We start from the raw sequence: 23,669 nt of genomic DNA on the forward strand, positions 1-23,669 counted from the left end.
TAGTGGTTTATCAATTTAATTTTTCTTTCAAAGAACTAGCCTTCAATTTCATTGATCTGTCTACTGGGTTTTTTTGTTTCTATATCATTTATTTCTGCTGTTATCTTTATTATTTTCCTTTTTCTGCTTGTTTTAGACTTTATTTGCTGCTGCTTTTGTAGCTCCTTTAGGCGTGAGGTTAGGTTGTGTATTTGAGACCATTCTTGATTCTCGAGATAGGCCTGAATAGCAATGTACTTTCCTCTTAGGACTGCCTTTGCTGTATCCCACAGGGTTTCGACTGTCGTGTTTTCGTTTTCATTGGCTTCCATGTATTTTTTTTTTTTTTAATCTCTTTTTCAATTTCCTGGTTAACCCGTTCATTCTTTAGTAAGATGTTCTTTAACCTCCGTGTATTTTTTCCTTTGGTTGATTTCAAGTTTCATAGCGTTGTGATCTGAAAATATGCATGGTATGATCTTGATCTTTTTATATCGAGGACTGATTTGTGTGACCCAGGATGTGATCTATTCTGGAAAATATTCCATATGCACTAGCGAAGAATATGTATTCTGCTGTTTTAGGATGAAATGTTCTGAATGTATCTGTTAGGTCCTAATTAAATCTTGACCCTACCTTCCCCCTAATAGGATCTGAAGTGGAAAAGGGGAACTAATTTAACACCTAACTGATAAATAGAAAAAAATGTATAAATGTTACATTAATATACACATATGTTCTTTCATTTAGTCTTAACATTATGCACTTTTTAACATTCTTATTTTATAAATGAGGAATCTGAAATCCTGAAACATTAAGTTACATTCCAATATTAGAAAGTGGTAGAGGTTTGTAATTATGAACATTTGATTTTGGATACTTCCTCCTCCCACCCAACCCCCCCCACACACACTTTCTCTCAGACAACTCTGTGACTAACAGTTTAGGCTACAAGTCATTTATTAAAGAATATTCTTTAAAAGTAATTACTGTGTGATGGGTGGACAATGTGTTTAGGAATAAAGTACCATGATAATGTTTGCATTTGGAAACTGTCATTGATTTTTAAATTCAGGCTTTTAATAAACTTTGGCAGATGGAATATAGTCAACTATAGCCATGTAAAATTTGTGATCGTTAAGCATTTTAACTAAACTAGTCTTAAAGTTATTTTTTTAAGAAAAATTAAGTCCTATTCAAAACACATTAGTATTTTCCCCACTTTTAGCAACCTCCTAATTTGGTAACCAACTACCTCTAGTAAAGTGGGGCTTGGAGGAAGCAGAGGGAACATTATTAATAGGAAAGAGATGATAAATCAATTTTACTTTTTCACTAGTCGGTTCTCTCCAATATTTTTTTCAGCTTTTAAAATATGATACATAAGATTGGAACTTCATCAGGTTTCTTGCTAGGCACTGTGTTTCCTTTGATATGTTCAGTACAAATAGGTCAACAAGGAAATTCCCAGAATTACACAGCCGTTACATGGAGGAAAAAAACAAGCGTTTTTGTATAGATTATCAGCAACTAGTCCTATTTATGTATGTATGTTTGTATGCATTTTCTTTTTTTTTAATTTAAATTTTATTTAGTTAACATACAGTACAATACTGGTTTCAGGAGTAAAATTCACTTACATACAACACCCAGTGCTCATCATAAGTGTCTTCGTTAAGTACCACTCTAGCCCATCTTCCACCCACCTCCTCCGTCAACCCATATATATGTCTTTTCTCTATCATTAAGAGTCTCTTGTTTGTTTCCCTCTCTTTTCTAGTCCTGTTTAATGAGTGGTAGAAAGCTGTGTATTACTGCTTCATGTAAAGTGCCTGAGTGCTTGTCCTTGACAGAGGAGCTAAACCATAGACAGCCAATGCTAAATCTGAGAACCTAAGATAAGCTTTTAAGTAATTCCTTTTTTTTTAAATGCTTACTTATTTATTTTTGAGAAGGAGGAAAAGGGAGAGAGACTGTGTGCGAGTTGCAGGAGGGAAATATAGAGGGAGAGAGAGAATCCCAAGCAGGCTCCACACTGTCAGCACAGAGCCCAGCATGGGGCTTGATCTCATGAACCATGAGATCATGACCTGAGCCAAAATCAATGGTCAGACGCTCAACCGAATGAGCCACCCAGATGCCCCCATTGAAGTCATTCTAATATGTAACTTTTAGGGATGTGTTAAAAGCCATAATGTCAAATGCTTTTTTTTTGGACTTTTATTATTATTAATTACTTCTATAAGATGATGATCACTGGTGACAATATAATTCACTTTCAGAAGTCTATTTTAATAGATGAAGAAGCCATTTGTGATTAGAACCAAGATAAATTAAATGATCATTTAATAAGTGTACAAGTAGTAATTATATCATTTGGCACATATGCTTTAATGCTTTTGAAAATATTTATACCTGTTTTAGTCCATTCCAGTGATTAATGGAAGAGAATTACAGAATCCTCTCATTGTTCAACTTTGTGATCAGTGGGACAATCCAGCACCTGTACCACAGGTCAAAATAAGTCTTGTGAAAGCTAACAATTTAAAGGTAAGTTTTAAAACATCCTTACATAATTTTCGTCTACTTAAAATTTTGGGTTTCGTTGTCATAATGTTATTAGATGTCATATTTTTAAAAATATAGTCTTACATAACCTTGATTATTGCTTAGTTTAAATCACCTTAAAGATTTTTCATAATTATTTTGAGGAACTAAACTTCATATCTTGCAAGCAATGTAATAAGGGACAGTATTCTACAGTTATGATTCTTTCAATACTAGTATGTATTTGGATTTCAGATTAGAATGAATAGATGACACTGAGAAAGTGAGTAAAGGCAAATATAGTCACCTACAATATGGGTTAAGGAATAGGCATTACTTGAGAAACTTAAGCTAAAGGTGATCAAAAAGCATCATGTGAGTCCACCTGTCCTCCATACCTTATGGAGTGCTACCAGGGCCTGTGCATAGCTGCTAGACTTATACTGAGTTATATTCTAGGATATGGGGCAAGCATGAGTATCGCCTTGTAATGTTTGGGGGCAAACATAGTGCTTAATACCAAGAAGTCCTAGATTAGGTACCACCTGTTTACACGAGCACTGGGATTGCCAGCTTCTTGGGTTCTAGTGGGAACTTGGGGTGCCTGGTACAGAGTTGGAAGCCCTCCTGTGAGGGGAAATGGGAGAAGCTGCTTGTCCCTTGCAAAGTTGTATTGTGACATAGTCCCTCCTAATGAAGTCAATTAATTTGTCCCAGTCAGGTTGTTACCAGGCAGCACAGAGACAATTCCTGGGGTTGTCTTCAGCCAGGCTTAAGTATCCTTCTATGAACATTTTATCATTTTATTGGATAAAAACAGTTGAGATTATGTAAATATTCAGTTGTCTTAAAAATAATCCATTAATTCAATAAAAACTCATAACAGATTTCTAGGACCTGACACGTTGATCTTAAAAGTCATATGGGAGATTAAAATGCCAAGAATGGCTTGGGATCCACATAGACTTATTTTCATAGTAAAATAGTCAGGGTCAGTCTTTCTGTTAAGAAAGACTGGTATTGCTGCTGTACACCCGGAAGTAGAAGACATGCTTCTTGGGCTTAGCAACAAGAATTTAGGACCCAGATGGAAGAAATACTTTGAGAAAGATGAGAGGTAAATGGATCAAAGGGTAAATGAGATAAGTAAAATAAAGGCTTTTATTTTGTCATTTTGATTGTGCCTTCTCATTTTCGCCTATTGCTTTTTTGCATGTACCTACCATATTACCTAATTTTTAGGTTCCATTAAGCAGAAATGGACATCAGAGCTTAAGAAAGAGTCTGATATTCTGCTACAACAGTTTACAAATTCACTTTTGTTGTCAGTGTTTGCGTTTAGGAGAGTTAAACTGATTATTATCTACCACAAATAAGAATATTAGTCTAGTTTCACAGAAGTATTTGTAGAAGGCTGAGAGATTCTTTTAACCAGTGATGAGTACCATTGATTTTTATTCATTGGAAAGTGAAAGCTTGGTTGTTACTAAGAAGGTAGTGTTGCAACAGAGGTCTAAGGAACACGTCTGAGTAAACATGAAGAGAAAGATGAGTAACAATGGACATGTTATCTTGATGCCTTGACTTAAATGTATATTTGTGGTATATTTATGTTTATTTCACCTGTGCCATTCCCCCACCCCACCTCCTCAGCCCCCATTTTGGAATGTACCTTCAGTGTTTGTATAACCAACCTTCACTTGAAATATCATTGCTGTTGAAGCAGTGAGCATTGAATTCTGCAACTTAGTAACTGAAATACACTAAATTATAGTTTAATTGATCAAGATGAGAAGTTGTCCTTTGGGTTAAGTAATTATATATTACATTATTTCTACTAGTTCAGATTAGGAAATCAAAGATTGTAGAAGTGTGTGCAAATACAAATGTTAAAATAATAATGGAGGAAAAGAACATTGTAATAGGGGAAAAGAATTTGTTCTCTAGAATTGTCTAATTAACCATTTTGTTTTGTTTTGTTTTTAGCTTACTCCTTCAAACCAACAGCATAAAACAGATGAAAGGGGCAGGGCTAATTTGGGAGTGTTCAGTGTTTATGCCCCTAGGTAAGAACCAAAAGTTTGATAGTTATTAGTCATATAAAAATTGAGTTTTCTTTTTCCTTGCCGAAGTTAAGAGTAATAATTAGCCTTCTATTTAGTGTTAGGTAGTAGATGGAACTGAACAGGAGTAGAGAGGTTTTGTAAATGAGTTTAACTTTGTATAAGTTGTCTCAATTTTTAAGCTATAACTATAATGTAATTAGAACTCTTTGTCTCTCTTTTTCTCCCTCCTGTTAGAGGAGAACATGTGATGCAGGTTAGAGCCATTTATAACAAAAGTAACATAGAAGGACCTATAATTAAGTTAATGATTCTTCCGGACCCTGAAAAACCTATTCGTCTCAATATTAAATATGACAAAGATGCTTCCTTTTTAGCAGGGGGTATTTTCACTGGTGAGTAAGTCACAAATTTCAAATAGATTTGTAATGATAATTGCTTTTTACACTAGTGGAATAAATTATTTATTCTAGATATCTAGCATGATGAAAAACAAGCCTGCATAGCATTTTAAATGGCAAAGAAAATGTTTGATTTAACTATATCTTCTTTCATCTCTATTGTACATTCCCTTAATGGTCAAGAATGAACGGAAAGTTTGTACATAAGCTGAGAGCCTGTGGTAATGGAGTTTGTGTTTGCTCATTCACTGGATTGTGAAGTTCTGCAAAAGAAGGATGGCAAGAACTGTGGCAGTTCTATTAAATAGGTTTTAATGTCATCTTCAACCAAATAGAACCAGGATTGTTTAACTTAATTTGGGTGAAAACATCAGAATTTATTATTAAAACTATTTCAGAACAAAAAACATTTCCTAAATACATGCGATGTCCAGACACTGTATTGGGCTCTTGGTTCCAATAATGAATACAACAATTGCCAATGAGTTCTGTCTACTGTAGAAAACACTTAAGTAAGCAGATAATTTCAGTGTAGTCTGGCAGTGTAGTCTTCCTATTTTCAATAGGAAATGGTATTTACTTTATATGGGTAATTTTCTTGAAGACTTTGTTTTCTTAAAGGGATGAATTCATATACATAGTTATAAGCAGTAGAAACAAGCAGACCAAAAAGTTCAGATTATAAAATTAATAATTTTTAATAATTGTTACATATATACATAGCCTTTATACTCATAATTTTAAGTCTGTTTCAAGAGGTAAGACCTATTTCCTGTCATTAAAAAACTATATCCAGCAGGGGTGCCTGGGTGGCTCAGTCGCTTGAGCATCCTACTCTTGGTTTCAGCTCAGGTTGGGTGGCTCAGTCGGTTGAGCATCCTACTCTTGGTTTCAGCTCAGGTTATGATCTCACGGTTTGTGGGTTCTAGCCCTACGTTAGTCTCTAAGCTGCTGGTGCGGAGCCTGCTTGGGATTCATTCATTCATTCATTCATTCATTCTCCCTCCCTCCCCCCCTCTCCCCCTCCCCCCCCCCCTCCCCCCCCTCTGCCCCTCCCCCACTCACATGCTTGTGCACACTTGCACTTTCTCTCTCTCCCTCCTTCCCTCCCTCCCTCTAAGTAAACAAAACTTTAAAAAATTATACCCATCATATGGGTGCCAAGTGAATAAAACTGTAAAATATACACTGAATTCTCAGAATACGTAAAGCACATGGATTTATGACCAGTTGCCTAATTCTGTGTTGCTGAGTATCCACAGTCTAACCTTTTTGGTCTTGCATGGTAGAACTTCTAGCAAGGCAGATTGTGAAAATAAGGCAAAGGATTAATAATAGTAAAGATGTATGCGTTAGATTTCTGGAAGAGATTTAGCATTAGAGTTGTCTGTCATGATTAGTACATTTTTATAGACAGATTATTGGGGAATGCTGATTACAGAATGGTTTTGTTTTCTTCAGAATTTCATTATTAACATTTAAACAAAATGTACACTTTAAGACGTACGGTTATTTAACCTAATTCATTAAGTGGACTAGGAAATAATTTTTTAATATTCACCATGACAGATTTTATGATTACTGTTATTTCTGAAGATGACAGTATCATCAAAAATATTAATCCAGCACGTATTTCCATGAAAATGTGGCAGCTGTCTAACAGTGGGAACCGACCACCAGCAAATGTAAGTTCTGGGGAAGCATTTTTAGAAGTTAAAATTAACTCTTACATTTAACTTAAATGTAATTTAATGCAAGAATGCAGTCTGTATATACTGAAGAACTACACATTAACCCACTTCATCACTTGAGATATGTATGTATATATGAGTATATTAGAATATGTTTCAAAATTAAGTGTTGATTCTTTTGAAAAAGAGTAGCCTACATTGTGATATTCCTTGAACTTTAAGATATTTTACACTTTAAAATTATCTAAAGGACAGGGACACCAGGGTGGCTCAGTCAGTTAAGCAGCCGACTTCGGCTCAGGTCATTATCTTGCAGTTTGTGAGTTCGAGCCCTGTAGTCAGGCTCTGTGCTGACAGCTCGAAGCCTGGAGCCTGCTTTGGATTCTTTGTCTCCCTCTCTCTCCATCCGTCCCTACCTTCCTCCCTCTCCCTCTCTCTGTCTCCCTCCCTCCCTCTCCTTCTCTCTGTCCCTCTGTCTCTCTCTCTCTCTCTCTCAAAATTAAATAAACATCTAAAAAAATTCTAAAGGACAGTGGCACTGTTAAATACCACTAAGAGATAATATATAAAATGAGACAGTAAAGAGATGTGATGATATACTTACAGGATACAGGAGGGAGGGTAGAGTGGTGAGAATAGTTGAGGGTCTAAGCAGCACAGTCCGATAGAAATATAATACAAGTCACACATTATATTTTTCTAGTGGATACATTAAAAGAGTAAAAAGAAGTAAAATTAATTTTAAAGTAGTTTTAACCTAACATCAAGTTACCACTTAAACATGTACTCAGTATTTAAAGTTTATTAATGAGATTTTACATTCTTTTATGTTACCAGTCTTTGAAATTTCATGTGTATTTTATGCTTACACCACCTTTCAGTTTGATCCAGATATATTTCAAGTGCTTAGTAGCCACATGGAGCTTTAACTAGCTTCCTTAATTTATACGGTCAGTCCCATCAAGCTGCTATTACCATGTCACCCCCACAGAGATCTTTTGTGTACCTTTTACATGGTATGTCACAGGGGCGCCTGGGTGGCTCAATCAGTTAAGCGTCCGACTTCAGCTGAGGTCATGATCTCACGGTTCATGGGTTCAAGCCCTGAGTCAGGCTCTGTGCTGACAGCTCAGAGGCTCGAGACTGCTTCAGATTCTGTGTCTCCCTCTGTCTATGCTCCTTCACTGCTCACACTCTGTCTCTCTTTCTCTCTCAAAAATAAACATTAAAAAAAATTTTTTTTAATGGTTGTCCCCATGACTAATCTCATTATTGAATCTTAAATGCATTGTAGGGGCGCCTGGGTGGCTCAGTCGGTTAAGCATCCGACTTTGGCTCGGGTTGTGATTTCATGGTTCGTGAGTTCAAGCCCCACATCGGGCTCTGTGCTGACAGCTCGGAGCCTGGAGCCTGCTTCTGATTCTGTTTCCCTTTCTCTCTGCCCTTCCCCTGCTCATGCTCTGTCTCTCAAAAATAAATAAATGTAAAAAAAAATTTGTTTTAATTTTAATGCATTGTAAAGATACCTATGTATAGCTGTGTGTGTATGTATTTATAAATCCAGATGTGATCTGTATTTGCGTTTAGTGGAAATATAAAGGTTTCATCCTGATTTCTCCCTCCCCTCCTTCTCTCCTACTTCCTTTCTAGGCAGAAACATTTAGTTGTAATAAAATAAAAGATAATGACAAAGAAGATGGCTGCTTCTACTTCAGGTACTTCTCAAGTCATTTCATATTTTTATGCATAATTTGTTATAAAGTGATTTCAGCCTTGATGGTGTTTGTCTGGCTCAGCTGGGGAAAAAGTAATTTATGATTGAAAAGAAAATGTTAGTGTTTTAATTTTTCTCAGGAATTATTTTGAGAAAATAAGTATTTTGTTTGTAAGCTTTGTAAAATGGTTTGGGGAAGGATTGTTGTGATGGTTATATTAACTTTCAAAACTAGGATCAGAAAAATTTACATTATGTTGCCAGAGCACTTTATAATATATACATTTCTATAGTTCAAAACTTAAAAGGTATGAAGTAAAATAGGTAACTGAACTAGTTTTGTTTTTGTTTTTGTTTTACAGTTTTACTAAATTACTTTGGATTGAATTCACTTGAATTGTTGCTTTTGTTTTCTGGACCTCTGCTGTGAAATATGAAAATTGTTTGCTTTTTTTTCCCTCAAGTTAGTTAAAATACAGTGTACTCTTGGCTTCAGTAGTAGAATCCAGTGATTGATGACTTACATATAACACCCAGTGCTCATCCCAACAAGTGCCCTCCTTAATGTCCATCACCCATTTTCCCCACCCCTCACCCCCACACCCCGATTAAACCTCAGTTCTCTGTATTTAACAGTCTCTTATGGTTTGCCTCCCTCTCTGTTTATATCTTATTTTTGCTTCCCTTCCCCTATAATCATCTTTTCGTTTCTCCAGTTTACCTATGAGTGAAATCATGTGATATCTGTCTTTCTCTAACTTATTTCACTTAGCCTAATATCCTATGGTTCCATCCACATTGTTGCAAATGGCAAGATTTCATTTTTTTCATCACCGAGTAGTATTCCATATACATATAGATAGATAGATACATAGATACATAGATATGTTGATGGACATTTGGGCTTTTTCCATAATTTGGCTGTTGTTGATAGTGCTGCTATAAACAGTGATGTTCATGTGCCCCTTTGAATCAGCATTTTTGTATTTGGATAAATTCCTAGTACTGGAATTGCTGGGTCATAGGGTAGTTCTATTTTTTAATTTTTTGAGGAACCTCCCCATGTTTTCCAGAGTGACTGCACCAGTTTACATTCCCACCAACAGTGCAAAAGTGTTCTCTTTTCTCCATATCTTGCCAACATCTTTTGTTTCCTGAGTTAATTTTAGCCATTCTGACAGGTGTCAGTTGGTATCTCATTGTGGTTTTAATTTGTATTTCTCTGATAATGAGCAGTGTTGAGCATCTTTTCATATGTCTGTGTGCCATCTGGATGTCTTCTTTCGAAAAGCGTCTATTCCTGTCTTTTGCCCATTTCTTTACTGGATCATTTGTGGGTTTTTTGGATGTTGAGTTTGGTAAGTTCTTCATAGATTTTGGATACTAATCCTTTATCTGATACATCATTTCCAAATATCTTCTCCCATTCCATTGGTTGCCTTTTAATTTTGCTGATTGTTTCCTTTGCTGTGCAGAAACCTTTTTATCTTGATGACGTCTCAGTAATTCATTTTTGCTTTTGTTTCCTTTGACTCTGGAGACCTGTCAATAAGAAATTGCTGCAGCTGAGGTCAAAGAGGTTGTTGCCTGTTTTCTCTTCTAGGATTTTGATTATTTCCTGTTTCACATTTAGGTCTTTCATCCATTTTGGATTTATTTTTGTATATGGTGTAAGAAAGTGGTCCATTTTCATTCTTCTGCATGTCGCTGTCCAGTTCTCCCAGCACCATTTACTAAAGAGACTGTCTTTTTTTTCCATTGAATATTCTTTCCTGCTTTGTCAAAGATTAGTTGGCCACATATTTGTGGGTCTGTTTCTGGGTTCTCTATTCCATTGATCTATGTGTCTGTTTTTGTGCCGATACCATAACTGTCCTTATGATTATAGCTTTGTAATACCAATTAAAGTCTGGGTTTGTGATGCTTTCTGCTTTGGCTTTCTTTTTCAAGATTACTTTGGCTATTCAGGGTCTTTTGTGGTTCCATACAAATTTTAGGATTGTTTGTTCTAGCTCTGAGAAGAATGCTGGTGTTATTTTGATAGGGATTGCATTGAATGTGTAGATGGCTTTGGATAGTATCAACATTTTAACGATATTTGTTCTAATCCACGAGCATGGAATGTTTTTCCATTTCTTTGTGTCTTCAATTTCTTTCATAAGCTTTCTATTGTTTATTGCTAGGTATTTTACGTTTTTTGGTGCAATTGTAAGTGGGATCAATTACCTAATATAATCTTTCTCTTCATTATGGGTGTATAGAAATGCACCCGATTTCTGTACTTTGATTTAACATCCTGCGACTTTGCTGAATTCATGGATCAGCTCTAGCAGTTTTTTTGGTGGAGTCTTTTGGATTTTCCATGTAGACTAAGTATTGTGTCATCTTGGAAGAGTGAAAGTTTGACTTCTTCCTTTCCAATTTGTATGCCTTGTATTTCACTTTGTTGTCTGCTGAGGCTAGACTTCCAACACTATGCTAAACAACAGTGGTGACAGTGGACATCCCTGTTGTGTTCCTCATCTCAGGGGGAAAGCACTCTGTTGTTGCCATTGAGGATGATAATTAGCTGTGGGCCTTTCACATATGGCTTTTATGATGTTAAGTATGGTCCTTGTATCCCTACGTTCTTGAGGGTTTTTGTCAAGAAAGGATGCTGTATTTTGTCAAATGCTTTTTCTGCATCTGTTGAGAGGATCATACGGTTCTTATCCTTTATTAATGTGCACGTTTTTGGATTTGTAAATATTGAACCAGCCCTGCAGCCCAGGAATAAATCCCATTTGATCATAGTAAATAATTCTTTTAATTTACTGTTGAATTCGATTTACTAGTAGCTTGTTGGGAATTTTTTAAAAACATTTTTAAATGTTTATTTTTGAGAGAGAGAGAGAGAGAGAGAGAGAGAGAGAGAGACACAGACACAGCCTGAGTGGGGGAGGGGCAGAGTGAGAGGGTGACATAGAATCAGAAGCAGGCTCCAGGCTCTGAGCTGTCAGCACAGAGCCCAATGAAGAACTCAAACCCATGAACCACGAGATATGACCTGAGCTGAACTTGGACGCTTAACTGACTGAGCCACCCAGGTTCTCCTTGAGAATTTTTGCATACATGTTCCTCAGGGATGTTGGCGTGTAATTCTCCTTTTTATTAGGGTCTTTGTCCGGTTTTGGAATCAAGGTAATGCTGGCTTCTTAGAATGAGTTTGGAAGCTTTACTTCCATTTGTATTTTTAGAACAGTTTGAGAAGAATAAGTATTAACTCTGCTTTAAATGTCTGGTAGAATTCCCCTGGGAAGCATCTGGCCCAGGACTCTTACTTTTTGGGAGATTTTTGATAACTGATTCAATTTCTTTTCTGGCTATGGGCCTGTTCAAATTTTCTGTTTCTTCCCATTTGCGTTTTGGTAGTGTGTGAGTGTTGCCATTTCTTCCAGATTGTTCAGTTTTTTGGCATAGAATTTTTCATAGTATTCTCTTATAATTGTATTTCTGTGGTATTGGTTGTGACTTCTCCTCTTACATTCATGATGTTATCTATTTGGGTCTTCTCTTCTCTTTTTGATAAGTCTGGCTAGTGGTTTATCAATTTTGTTTATTCTCTCAAAAAGTCAGCTTTTAGTTTCATTGATTCTGCTGGGGGGTTTTTGTTTTTGTTGGATTCTGTATTGTTTATTTCTGCTCTAATCTTTATTATTTCCCTTCTTTTGCCGGCTTTAGGCTCTATTTTTGTTCCTTTTCTAGCTCCTTTACGTGTAAGGTTAGGTTGTGTATTTGGGACCTTTCTTGCTTCTTAAGATAGGCCTGAATTGCAATGTATTTTCCTCTTAAGAAGTGCTTTTCTACATCCCAAAGTGTTTGGACTGTTGTGTTTCATTTTCATTGGCTTCCATGTATTTTTAAAATTCTTCTTTAATTTGCTTGTTAACCCATTCATTCTTTAGTTTTTTAACCTCTGTGTTTTTGGGGGCTTTACAAATTTTTTCTTGTGGTTGATTTCAAGTTTCATAGTGTGACCTGAAAATATGCATGGTATGATCTCAGTCTTTCTGTACCTGTTGAGAACTGTTTTGTGACCCAATATGTGATCTGTTTTGGAGAATGTATCATGTGTACTTGAGAAGAGTGTGTTCTGAATCAAATGTTCTGAATATATCTGTTAAGTCCATCTGGTCCAATGTGTCCTTCAGAGCCATTGTTTCCTTGTTCCTACATTTATTTATGTTTGTGATAATTATATATTTGGGTGCTTTCATAGTGGGGGCATAAACATTTACAAATGTCAGCTCTTCTTGATGGATAGACCCTTAATTATGATAGAGTGCCCTTTTTCATCTCTTGTTACAGTCTGTTTTAAAATCTAGTTTGTTTGGGGCTCCTGGGTGGCTCTTAGATGGTTCTCCATCCTCATTTTCAATCTTCAGGTATCCTCATGCCTAAAATGAGTCTCTTGTAGGCAGCACATAAATGGATCTCATTTTCTTATCCATTCTGATATCCTGTGTCTTTTGATTGGGGCATTTAGTCCATTTATATTCACAGTGATTATTTTTTTTTTTTAATTTTTTTTTTTAACGTTTATTTATTTTTGAGACAGAGAGAGACAGAGCATGAACAGGGGAGGGGCAGAGAGAGAGAGGGAGACACAGAATCCGAAACAGGCTCCAGGCTCTGAGCTGTCAGCACAGAGCCCAATGCGGGGCTCGAACTCACGGACCGTGAGATCATGACCTGAGCCGAAGTCGGCTGTTTAACCGACTGAGCCACCCAGGCGCCCCTCACAGTGATTATTGAAAGATATGGAGGTAGCGCTGTTGTATTTTCTGTAGGTTTCATGTTTGTGGTGATGTCTCTGGTCCTTTGTAGTCTTTGCTCCTTTCCACTCACAGAATTCCCCTTAGGATCTCCTACAGGGCTGGTTTGGTGGTCATGAAATCCTTTAGTTTTTATCCGGGAAAGCCTTTATCTCTTCTACTTTGAATGACAGCCTTGCTGGATAAAGGATTCTTGATTGCATATTTTTCTTATTCAGCACATTGAATATTTTCTGCCACTCCCTTCCGGCCTGCCAAGTTTCACTGGACAAGTCTGCAACTACCCTTATGTGTCTGCCCTTGTAGGTTAAGGCCCATTTGTCCCTAGCTGCTTCCAGAATTCTCTCTTTATCTTTGTGTTTTGCCAGTTTCACTATATGTCATGGTGTTGACCTGTTTTTGTTGATTTTGAAGGGAGTTCTCTGTGTCTCTTGGACTTGGATGCCTGTTTCCTTCCCTGGATTAGGGAAGTTCTCGGCTATAATTTGTTCAAATAAAACTTCTGCCCCTTTCTCCTGCTCCTCTTCTGGAACTCCTATGATATGGATAGTGTTTTGTTCATGGAATCTCTTAGCTATCTAATTCTCTCTTGTGGTCTAGTAATTTCCTTTCCCTCTTTTTTTCAGCTTCATCTTTTTCCATACATTTATTTTCTATTTCACCTGTTCTCTCTGCTGCTTCTGTCCTCACTGTCACTGTAGCTAGTTTATTTTGCATCTCATTTACAGTATTTCTTAATTCATCGTGACTATGTCTTAGTTGTTTGATCTCTGCAACAATAGATTCTCTACTGTCTTCTATGCTTTTTTCAAGCCCAGCTATTAATCTTATGGCTGTTATTCTAAAGTTTTGTTCAGATTCATTGTTTATATCTGTTTTGAACAATTCTGTGGTTGTCATTTCTTCTTGCTTTTTCTTTAAGGGAGAATTCTTTCCTTTCATCATTTTGGCTAAGTATTTGTCTTTTGTGTGTTTTAATAGCTTGTTATGTGTCCTGCACCTGCAAGTACTATATTAAAAAGGGGTCATACACTGTCCAGGGCCTGACCCTTCAGGAAGTGTTTCTGATGTGTGTTGCATGCTATCTGTTGTTGCGTTTTGGCTGCTCTATCACACTGGTCAGTCCTCTGCAAACCCTTCCACCAGGTGTCCTTTTGATTTGTTTGTTGAAGTAACCCTAGAAAAAAAGGAAAAGAGTTAGTGGGGAAAGCCTGATCCCATGCAAAGAGAAAAATGGAAGGGGAGACTTTCTTTCTTTTTTTTTTTTTTTCAATATATGAAATTTATTGTCAAATTGGTTTCCATACAATACCCAGTGCTCATCCCAAAAGGTACCCTCCCCTCCCTCCCACCCCCCCATCAACCCTCAGTTTTTTCTCAGTTTTTAAGAGTCTCTTATGCTTTGGCTCTGGGGAGACTTTCTGATGAGAAATCTGATCAGCTTACTGAGGATCCCTTGTATGTAATGATTCTCTTCTTTCTTGCTGCTCTCCATATTCTATTTTGTATTCTCTTTGTCTTTTGTAAGTTTGATGATAATGTGTCTTGTTGTGTGTATCTTTGAATCCATTTTATGCAGAATATCTTGAGCATATTCTATATATATATTTGTGTCTTTCATCAAACTTGTTAAGTTTTCAGCCATTCTTCAAAATATTCTCTCTTCCTCTGGTGAAAGAGAGGACACTTGCTAGTGTCCCAGTGGTCCCTTAGGTTCTGTTCACTTTTATTCAATCCTTTCTACTTTCTGTTCCTCAGACTGTAATATCCATTGTCTTCAAGTTCACTAATTCTTCTTCCTGCTCAAATCTGCCTTTGAATACCTGTAGTGAAGTTTTCACTTCATTATTGTTCTAGCTCCAGAATTTGTTTTTGGTTTCTTGTTAGGTTTTCTATTTCTTTATCAATATTTCCATTTTATTCATACATCACTTTCTGAATTTTCTCCACATCTTCCTTCAGTTCTTTGAGCATCTGTAAGACAGGTGTTTTTTAAGTCCTTGTCTAGTATATTTGCCATCAGGTATTTTTCAGTAAAATTTGTTTTTGTTTTTATTTTTTTCCCTTTGAATGGCCCATACTTTCTTGATTCTTTGCCTTGTGGTTTTTTTGGCTACAACTAGACATTTGAAGCTAATAATGTGGTAGCTCTGGAATTCATATTCTTTCTTCACCTGGGGTTTGCTGGGTTTTATTTTTGTTTATTTTTTCAGTTGTTACAGGCTGTTGGTCACAGATCGGTCTTAGGTGTATACTTGAAGTCTTGTCATGTCTTTTTCTGATTCTTTCCCTGAGCATGTGTGGTCACTTTCTAATTTTCCCCATATGTGCAGTTGTTTATGAATGTCCTTTAATGTCTGGTTCCCTAAAAGGGAAAAAGAAAGTGAAGAGAAGGAAAGAGTGCTGGCCCTTTAAGTCCCTTGGACATTACTTAAACTGGAGAATGAGGGGCTTGCAAAGTATGGGCTGGGGCAGGAACAATGGCTGTCTGCATTTTTGTCTGCTCCTCTGTGATCAGAGGCAGCAGAGCACAGATCCCCAGTATTTGGAGGGGTAGGGTCCTTTTTGCCCACGCTGGCTCCTAAAAGCTGTGTATAGACTGCTCTAAGGACATACATCTGCCTGCCATCGGGCTGGGAAGGGGGGAATGAGTAGTTACTTCTGTGCTAAGAGCTGAAATTGATCGAAATTCACTGTAATTTACTATCTTAGTCTTCAGTAACTTTGAGAGTTCCAAACTTACATCAGACCTATTCTGCTAGTACAGTTGTTGTCTGGAAGGGGAGACCAATTCCTGGTGCTTCCTACTTCCCTTGTCTTCTCAAAATCCTGAGAAGGATTTGGAAAAGGTTTATTTTTAAAATTCCTTAACTTATCATCAGTAGAGTCAAAATGATTATTATAATAATATGTCCAAACTAACTGTATTGAAGGACCATTTTGTTTTTTTAAATCTTTCGTAGACACTCCACTTTTGTTAAAGATCTTGTGACTGTGCACTTGTTGTAAAGGCAATGTTAGATTGCTGTATGTTTCTTTTTAAATTTTTTTTAATGTTTGTTTATTTTTGAGAGAGAGAGAGAGAGACAGACTGTGAGTAAGGGAGGGGCAGAGACAGAGAGACACAGAATCGGCAGCAGGCTCCAGGCTCTTGAGCTGTCAGCACAGAGTCCAACGCAAGGCTCGAAGCCATGAACCTTGAGATCATGACCTGAGCTGAAGTCAGAAGCGTAACCCACTGAGCCACCCAGGTGCCCCTTCCCTTTTAATGTATTTTTATTTTGAGAGAGAGAAGAAAGGGCTGAGAGAGGGGAAAAAAGAATCCCAAGCAGGCTCTGAGGTGTCAGCCTGGAGCATGATGCGGGGCTTGATCTCCTGAACTATGAGACCGTGACTTGAGCCAAAATCAAGAGTTGGCCGCTTAACTGACTGAGCCACCCAGGTGCCCCTCTATGTTTCTAAATAGTCTTGAGTTTGCTTATTATGTTGTGACAAACAACAAAATATACCATCACTGTCTTTATCTCATACTGTGTAACTTTACTTTAAGTCTTTAAGGTACACTCATGTTATTGCATGGGACTCATTTAAACATCCAAGAAAGCACATACTGCCTTCTTTTCAGACTACTAAATTATCTTTTAGTGTATGAATCTATTAAAATATGTGGTAATTGGGCTATTTGTATTCCAAAATATTTAAATAACTTGTTTTAATTGAATCTTATTTTAGCATTCCAGGGTATCAGAAGGAAAGTTTTAGTAATTCTTTTAAATATAGTCACACATTAAAAAAAAAAAAACTACATAGATATAGTAATTGCACAGCAATGGGAATGTACTAAATGCCAATCAATTGTACACTTAAAATGGTTGATTTTGTTTGAAATGAATTTCATCTCAATAAAAAGAAGTCTTAGCTATATAGGGGAATGGGCAAAATAGGGAAAAGTGATTAAAAGATGCAGACTTCCAGTTATAAAAACATGAGGATACAATCTCTAATTTAGGAGGATGTAGTTAATATGTAGCAATATTGCATGGTAAGTGATGGTAGCAAGATTTATTGTGGTGGTGATTACTTCTACAAATACGGTTTATGCTAAACCTTTGCTTTCCTTCTGGGAATATGGAAGTTTTAGATGTACTAAGCAGAGGACCCTTAGGTGACCAGCCCCCAATAAAAAACTGGTTGCTGAGTCTCTAATAAGATTACTTTGGTTAACAGCATTTTGTGTGTGTTATCATAACTTGTTGCTGGGCAATTAAGCAAGTCCTTTGTGACTCCACTGCAAAAGAACCCTTGAAAGTTTGTGTATGTTCTCTCTTGGATGTTGCCTATTCATCTTTTCCCTTTCCTGATATTGCTTTGTATCCTTTTACTGTAATAAATCATAGCTGTGAGTATGACTATTAACAGAGTCCTGTGAGTTCTCTTAATCATCAAACCTGGGGGTGGTCTTGGGAACCCTAACTCTTTCCTTGTTTTTAATTCATTTAAGCCTTTTCTTCACCCAATGTGGGACTCAAACTCATGATCCTGAGATCAAGAGTTGCATGCTCTTCTGACTGAGCCAGCCAAGTGCCCCAACTTTGTCCACTCTTTTTTATTATAATTTTGTACAGTTATTCTTGGAGTTAATATTTTTAATGTATGAGGTATAAGTACAGGTCAGGTTTTTTTTTTTTAATTTATGTATGAATAAATAGTTGTGTCTGTATTTTTTATTGAGATCATTGTTCCACTGTGCCATCTTTATTTTAAATCATATGTCCATATTTGTGTGCATCTGACTCCCTATTTTGATTTCTTCACCTGTTTGTCTATATTTTACCATACCGTACTTCTTGATAAGTTTGATATCTTATAGAACAAGCCCTGTAACTTTGTTCTTTTTGAATATCTTGGCCCTTAATTTTCCATATGAATTTCAGAATCATATTACCAAGTTCAAATACCAAATACAATTTTAATAACAAAAGCTGTTGGGATTTTTTTGGTAGAAATTTGGGAAAATCTTGCAGTCTACTAATATGTCATATTCCTCTATTTTTTCTTTAGTTTCTCTGTATCATTTTGCACTATTTTGAATCAAAGTGTCCTATATCTTTACTTAGATGAATACCTAAATAGGTGATTTTTTTTTCAATTTTATTGAGATATAATTAACATATAGCATTGTATTAGTTTCAGGTATATAACACTGATTCAAGATAGATATATATCTCCACCCAAATGTTTCCCATGGTAGTTTGGTTAACATGCATTACCTTAAATAACTACAAAGTTTTTTTCTTGTGGTGGAAACTTTTAAGATTTACTCTCTTAGCAACTTTCAAATATACGCTACAGTATTGTTAACTGTAGCCACCATGCTACACATTTCTTCCCAAGGATTTACTTATCTTTTAACTGAAACTTTGTGCCTTTTGACCACCTTGATCCATTTCCTCCATCTCCCAGCTCCTACCTTTGGCAACAACCAATCTGTTCTTTGTATCTACGAGTTTGAGTTTTTTAGATTCTACATATAAGTGAAATAATAGAGTATATGTAATTGTCTGTCTGATTTATTTCATTTTGCATAATGTCTAGATAAAGATCATTGATATTTTGGATGCTATTGTAGACAACATCCTTTAACGTTTTTTACGTTTGTTGTTGGTTACAGAAATCCAGTTCACTTGTGTTTATTGACATTGTAGCCAACATCTCTCCTAAATTCCTTAATCTCCAGTTTTGTTTATAGATTCTTTGGGATTTCAGAATAGATGCACATCAACGCCTGTGAATAATGATAGGTTTATTACTTTTCAGTCATTGTGCATTTTCTTTTTCTTGCCATATTTAACTGGCTTGGACTTACAGTAAAATTTTAGATATGATGAGAGTGGTCATTCTAATTCATCCCCAGTTCCTAATTTCATTGGTAGATAGATTTAGCAGTCTGTTCATTTCTAATCATTAGTAGGAGAATTTCTATTTATTATGGATTGACATTAGATTTTATCATCTATTGAGGTAATATGTGATATTTTTCCTTTCCTTTTTAATGTGCTGAATTTTACAGAACATTAATTTTCTGAATGTTCAGCCAGCCAGTCTTGTATCACTGGAGTAAATCCATTTTCATCATGATGCATAACCTCTTTTATGTATTGACCGTTTTGTTTTGCTAATATTTTGTTTGGAATTTTTTCATCTACATTAATGAGTCAGGGTTGCCTACACTTTCTTAAATGTTCTTTTTAGGTTTAGTATCTAGGTCATGAATACCTCACTAAAGTAGCAGGGAGAAGTGGGCCCTAAGTCTTGGTTTATTTTCTGGATCTTGTGTGAGAGTCATTATTTCTTCCTTAAATGTTTGGTAGATTTCATTAGTGTAGACATCTGTGCCTGTAGTTTTGGGGAGGAAGGTTGTAGTATGGATTCAGTTTCTTCAAATTCAGCAGTTAAATGAATATTTATATTTCCTTGTTGTCTTTGGTCAGTTTTGGTAACTTACAGTTTTCAATTTGTCATTCTTTATGTTAATTTAACAATTCGTTCATAATTCAATTTTAATGCCTGTAGGATCTATAGTGATCTCCCATTGTTCACATTATTTTTTGTTACTCAAGTAATCTTACCAGGAGATGTAAATATTGTAGGTGTTTTTGAAGAACCAACTTTTGCCTTTTTAAAACTTCTTAGGATTGCTGCTTAACATGCTTATTTTCAGCCTGTATATACATATATGTGACTATAAATACTTATGTTTAAATATATGTGTTTATACATGTAGAGGTATAAATTTTGCAAGTTTTTTTACATTGTATTTTCATTATTATTTGGATCAAGATATTTTCTAATTTCGATTGTGATTTCATCTTCTACCCATGGCTATTCTTTAGAAGTATATTTTTAATTTCTGAATTTGGGGATTTTCTTATTCTTTTTCTGTTGCTGATTTCTGGCTTAATTCCACTGTGATCAGAGAGCCTACCTTATATAATTCCATTTCTTTGAAACTAATTGATAATTGTTTTTGTTGTATGTGCATATGGTCAATTTTGGTAAATATGTACACTAGAAAATAATAAACACTGCATGTGAAGTACAGTGTTATGTTCATTAATTCAAAATTTGGTAATCCTTGTGTTTCATTTTTCTACGTTTAATTTTTTTCTATATTTTTAATTTTTCTATATACAGTAAAACCTGGGATTGCAAGTAACTTTTTTGGAGAGTGTTCTGCAAGACAAGCAAACGTTTCTGATAAGTTTTAACTTGATAAACAGGTGATGTTTTGCAATACAAGTAGTACGTGATGCCGAATAATCACAACTGAGCCAATGGTTCTTAAAATTCACTTTGATATACGAGTGCTTTGGATTGCAAGCATGTTTCTGGAATGAATTATGTTCACAAAATAAGGTTTTACTGTATATATATTTTTAAATGTTTATTTTGATAGAGCGCGAGTGGGGGAGGAACAGAGAGAGAGAGGAGAGAGAGAGAATCCTGAGCAGGCTCCTTGCTGTCAGTATAGAGCCCAACACAGGGCTTGATCTCACAAACTGTGAGATCATGACCTGAGCCAAAATCAAGGGTCGGTCGCTTAACCAACTGAGTCCCCCAGGCACCCCTGTGTAGGTGTATTTTTTAAGCAGTGTTGCAAATCTCCCATTATGAGTACGGAATTACTTTGCCTCCTAGTTCTGTTAGTGTTCACACATTTTATTAGGCTATGTTAATATTTACATACATATTTACATTATTATGTTTTTTTGGCCAATTGAATTTGCTAACATTATGAAGTATTCACCTTTTTTCTCTAGTGATGCTTTTTGCTTGGCAATCTACTTTAATAACAGTATACCAACTTTCCATATAAGTCACCTGCAAAAGCCACCTTAGGGATCATGAGAGTTTTTGGATAAATATCTTTTTTCATTACTTTTGTATCTTTATATTTTAAGTGATCTTTTACAGATGGCATTATAGTTGTTTTTTAAAATAATCTTTTAAATGAAAAGTTTAGATCTTACAAATAATAACTGAAAGCACTTGCTTTTGACTCAACCTGTTTATTTGATCCTCCTACTCTTTGTTCCTTTTTCTTTAGAATTTATTAAGTGTTTTTAGTTATTGTTTTTTCTCATTAACTTGGTAGTTATACGATCTTACTATTCTGTAAGTGGGTTTTTTAAAAGCGATTTCAGCATGCATAGTTGGTGTCCTATAGCAATGTGTGATGACACTTTGCATTTTTTGCTCTCTCTTTGGCCTGCATGGATCTTAGAACACTTAAACACCATTTCTCTCAACTTAAATGCCTTCATTATTGTATATGTCAAGCCTATGAATACAGTATTAGTTTATATAGTGTTCATTTAGATTTACTAACTCATTTATTCTGTTAATCTTCCACTCAGGTTTTGCATCTGAGGAAGTTACTTTAGTATTTCCTCTAGTGTACATCTGGTGATGAATTGTCTCTTTTTTACCTGAAAATATATTTACTCCACCTTTGTACTAGATGAGTATTTTTCTTAGAAATGATATTCTAGATGGGCAGTTCTTTCTTGCAGTACTTTCAAGCCAGCCTTCACTGTCCTGTTGTTTACGTTGAGTTAAGCTGTCAGCCTTATTTTTATCTTGAAAAGTAATCATTTCCACTCTTCTTTGGTTGCTTTAAGTTTTGTTTTCAACAATTTTACTATGACATGCCTATTCATGGATTTCTTTTTATTTATTCTACTTAATTTTTCAAACTCAAAGACCATAAAATCAAAGCCTATAAAAACTATCAGCCATTTCATCAAATATGGCTTCTGTTCATTCTTTCCTTCTTCTTTTTTCTGGCATATTAGTCCTTACATCATTCTCAGTCTTTCATCCTCTTTTCTCTATTTGCCACTCTTTTTTTTTGTCTCCCTTCATTCTAGATATTTTCTTCTGAAATACCTTCAGTGTATCCAGTTTGCTGTTAAACCCATCTTTGAATAAATAATTTCTGTTTGGCATTATTAGTTTAGTTTTGTTTTTGCTTTTTGAAGTCCAGTTCTATGTTGGAATTCCCAGTCTTGTCTTTTATTATCCTAAGAAGCAGTAACCAGAGTTTATTAAAAGTCTGTCTCAAGTTCCTTTTGGTCTGTTTCAGTGGTCTTTTGCTTCTGTCGGTTTTCATTCTAGTTTTCTTGCCTCTTTATGTACCTGTTTTTTATTGTTTACCATACATTTTGTTTATGAATATTTATGGAAATAATTTGAAGTGTCAGGCGTTTTCTTTCTCCAGGTTGGGTTTACATTTGCTTCTGTTATTTGGGCCAGTAGCAGTCTTTTTATCATTTAAGTCCACATTCAGAGATTGACATGATTCAAAGCTGAGTGGTTTTTCCCTTGGAAGCCTATCTGACTAGGTTCACCTCTATGCCTAGGATGTGTTCCCAGGATTGATTAAAGCAGCCTTAAATGTGAAACTCCCTTCCCAGGATCTCCATGCTATCTTATATCCTGTTGAGTTATTTTTCACTTTTGTTTGTTATCTCTTTAACATCTTCAAGCAAATGCCTTTTAAAATACACTTGTTTAAATATCAAGACATATGGATCTAGAGAGTATAATGCTAAGTGAAATAAGTCAAAGAAAGACAAATACCATATGATTTCACTCATATGTGGAATTTAAGAAACAAAACAAATGAAGAAAAGGGGGAAAAGGGTCAAACGAAAAAAACAGACCTTTAAACATAGAGAACAAACAGGTGGTTACCAGAGGGGAGGCAGGTGGGGAGTATGGGTGAAATAGTTAAAGGGGATTAAGAGTACACTAACCATGATGAGCACTGAGTAATGTGTTGAATTTTGAATCACTATATTGTACACCTGAAACTAATACAACACTGTGTGTTAACTATACTGGAATTAAAAAATAACTTTAAAAAATAAAAATAAAATATGCTTGTCTTCATCAGGAAGAGTTTGTCTGCCATTTGGAAGCAGAGGTCTTGTTTCAGTCTTACTATGACTTTATTAGGAATTCTTCTCTTGGAGAAACGTGACATAGATTATTTTCTCCAAGTTTTCATATATATTGCAGTTCTGGGATTTCAGTACAGATACATATTCAAAGCCTTTGTTCTTTTTTACTCCGTTATCCAGTATTTTGAGAATGTGAATGACATGCAAAAGCCACCTTAGAGATCTAGAGCCGTGTTGCACATATCATGCAAGTTATACCAGAAAATGTTATTCATGTTTTTGCTTTCATTAGGTGTGATCAAAGCATACTAGTATGTGTACCTCTTATTAAGTACTGAGCTCTTTATTGATAAGTAAGTCATAGTGAATGCCTTGTGTTATATGTAAAATATTTAGAATGGTGCTTGAAAGGAAAACAGTAATATAAAAAGATCAGGATATCCTATAATTTTGAAATATAAAACTGTGAGTTGGATATTTATTTTGTAGAAACAA

General features: G+C 35.6%; 1 protein-coding gene across 6 annotated transcripts in view; it reads left to right on the plus strand.

The window, feature by feature from the left end:
- SMCHD1 (structural maintenance of chromosomes flexible hinge domain containing 1) overlaps positions 1-23,669 on the plus strand; it is a 168,288-nt gene that overhangs the window by 85,094 nt on the left and 59,525 nt on the right. For all 6 annotated transcript variants that reach the window (XR_007455432.1, XM_049620377.1, XM_049620378.1 and 3 more), the window contains 5 exons: positions 2,404-2,529; positions 4,513-4,592; positions 4,827-4,984; positions 6,560-6,675; positions 8,332-8,396. Coding sequence is in view for 5 of the 6 variants with exons in the window: in XM_049620377.1 (XP_049476334.1) it covers positions 2,404-2,529; positions 4,513-4,592; positions 4,827-4,984; positions 6,560-6,675; positions 8,332-8,396 (545 nt within the window). In the remaining variant the exon portion in view is untranslated. The remainder of the gene's footprint in view (positions 1-2,403; positions 2,530-4,512; positions 4,593-4,826; positions 4,985-6,559; positions 6,676-8,331; positions 8,397-23,669) is intronic.

This window comes from Panthera uncia (genome assembly GCF_023721935.1).
Source record: "Panthera uncia isolate 11264 chromosome D3 unlocalized genomic scaffold, Puncia_PCG_1.0 HiC_scaffold_8, whole genome shotgun sequence".
NCBI classification, from domain to species: Eukaryota; Metazoa; Chordata; class Mammalia; order Carnivora; family Felidae; genus Panthera; species Panthera uncia.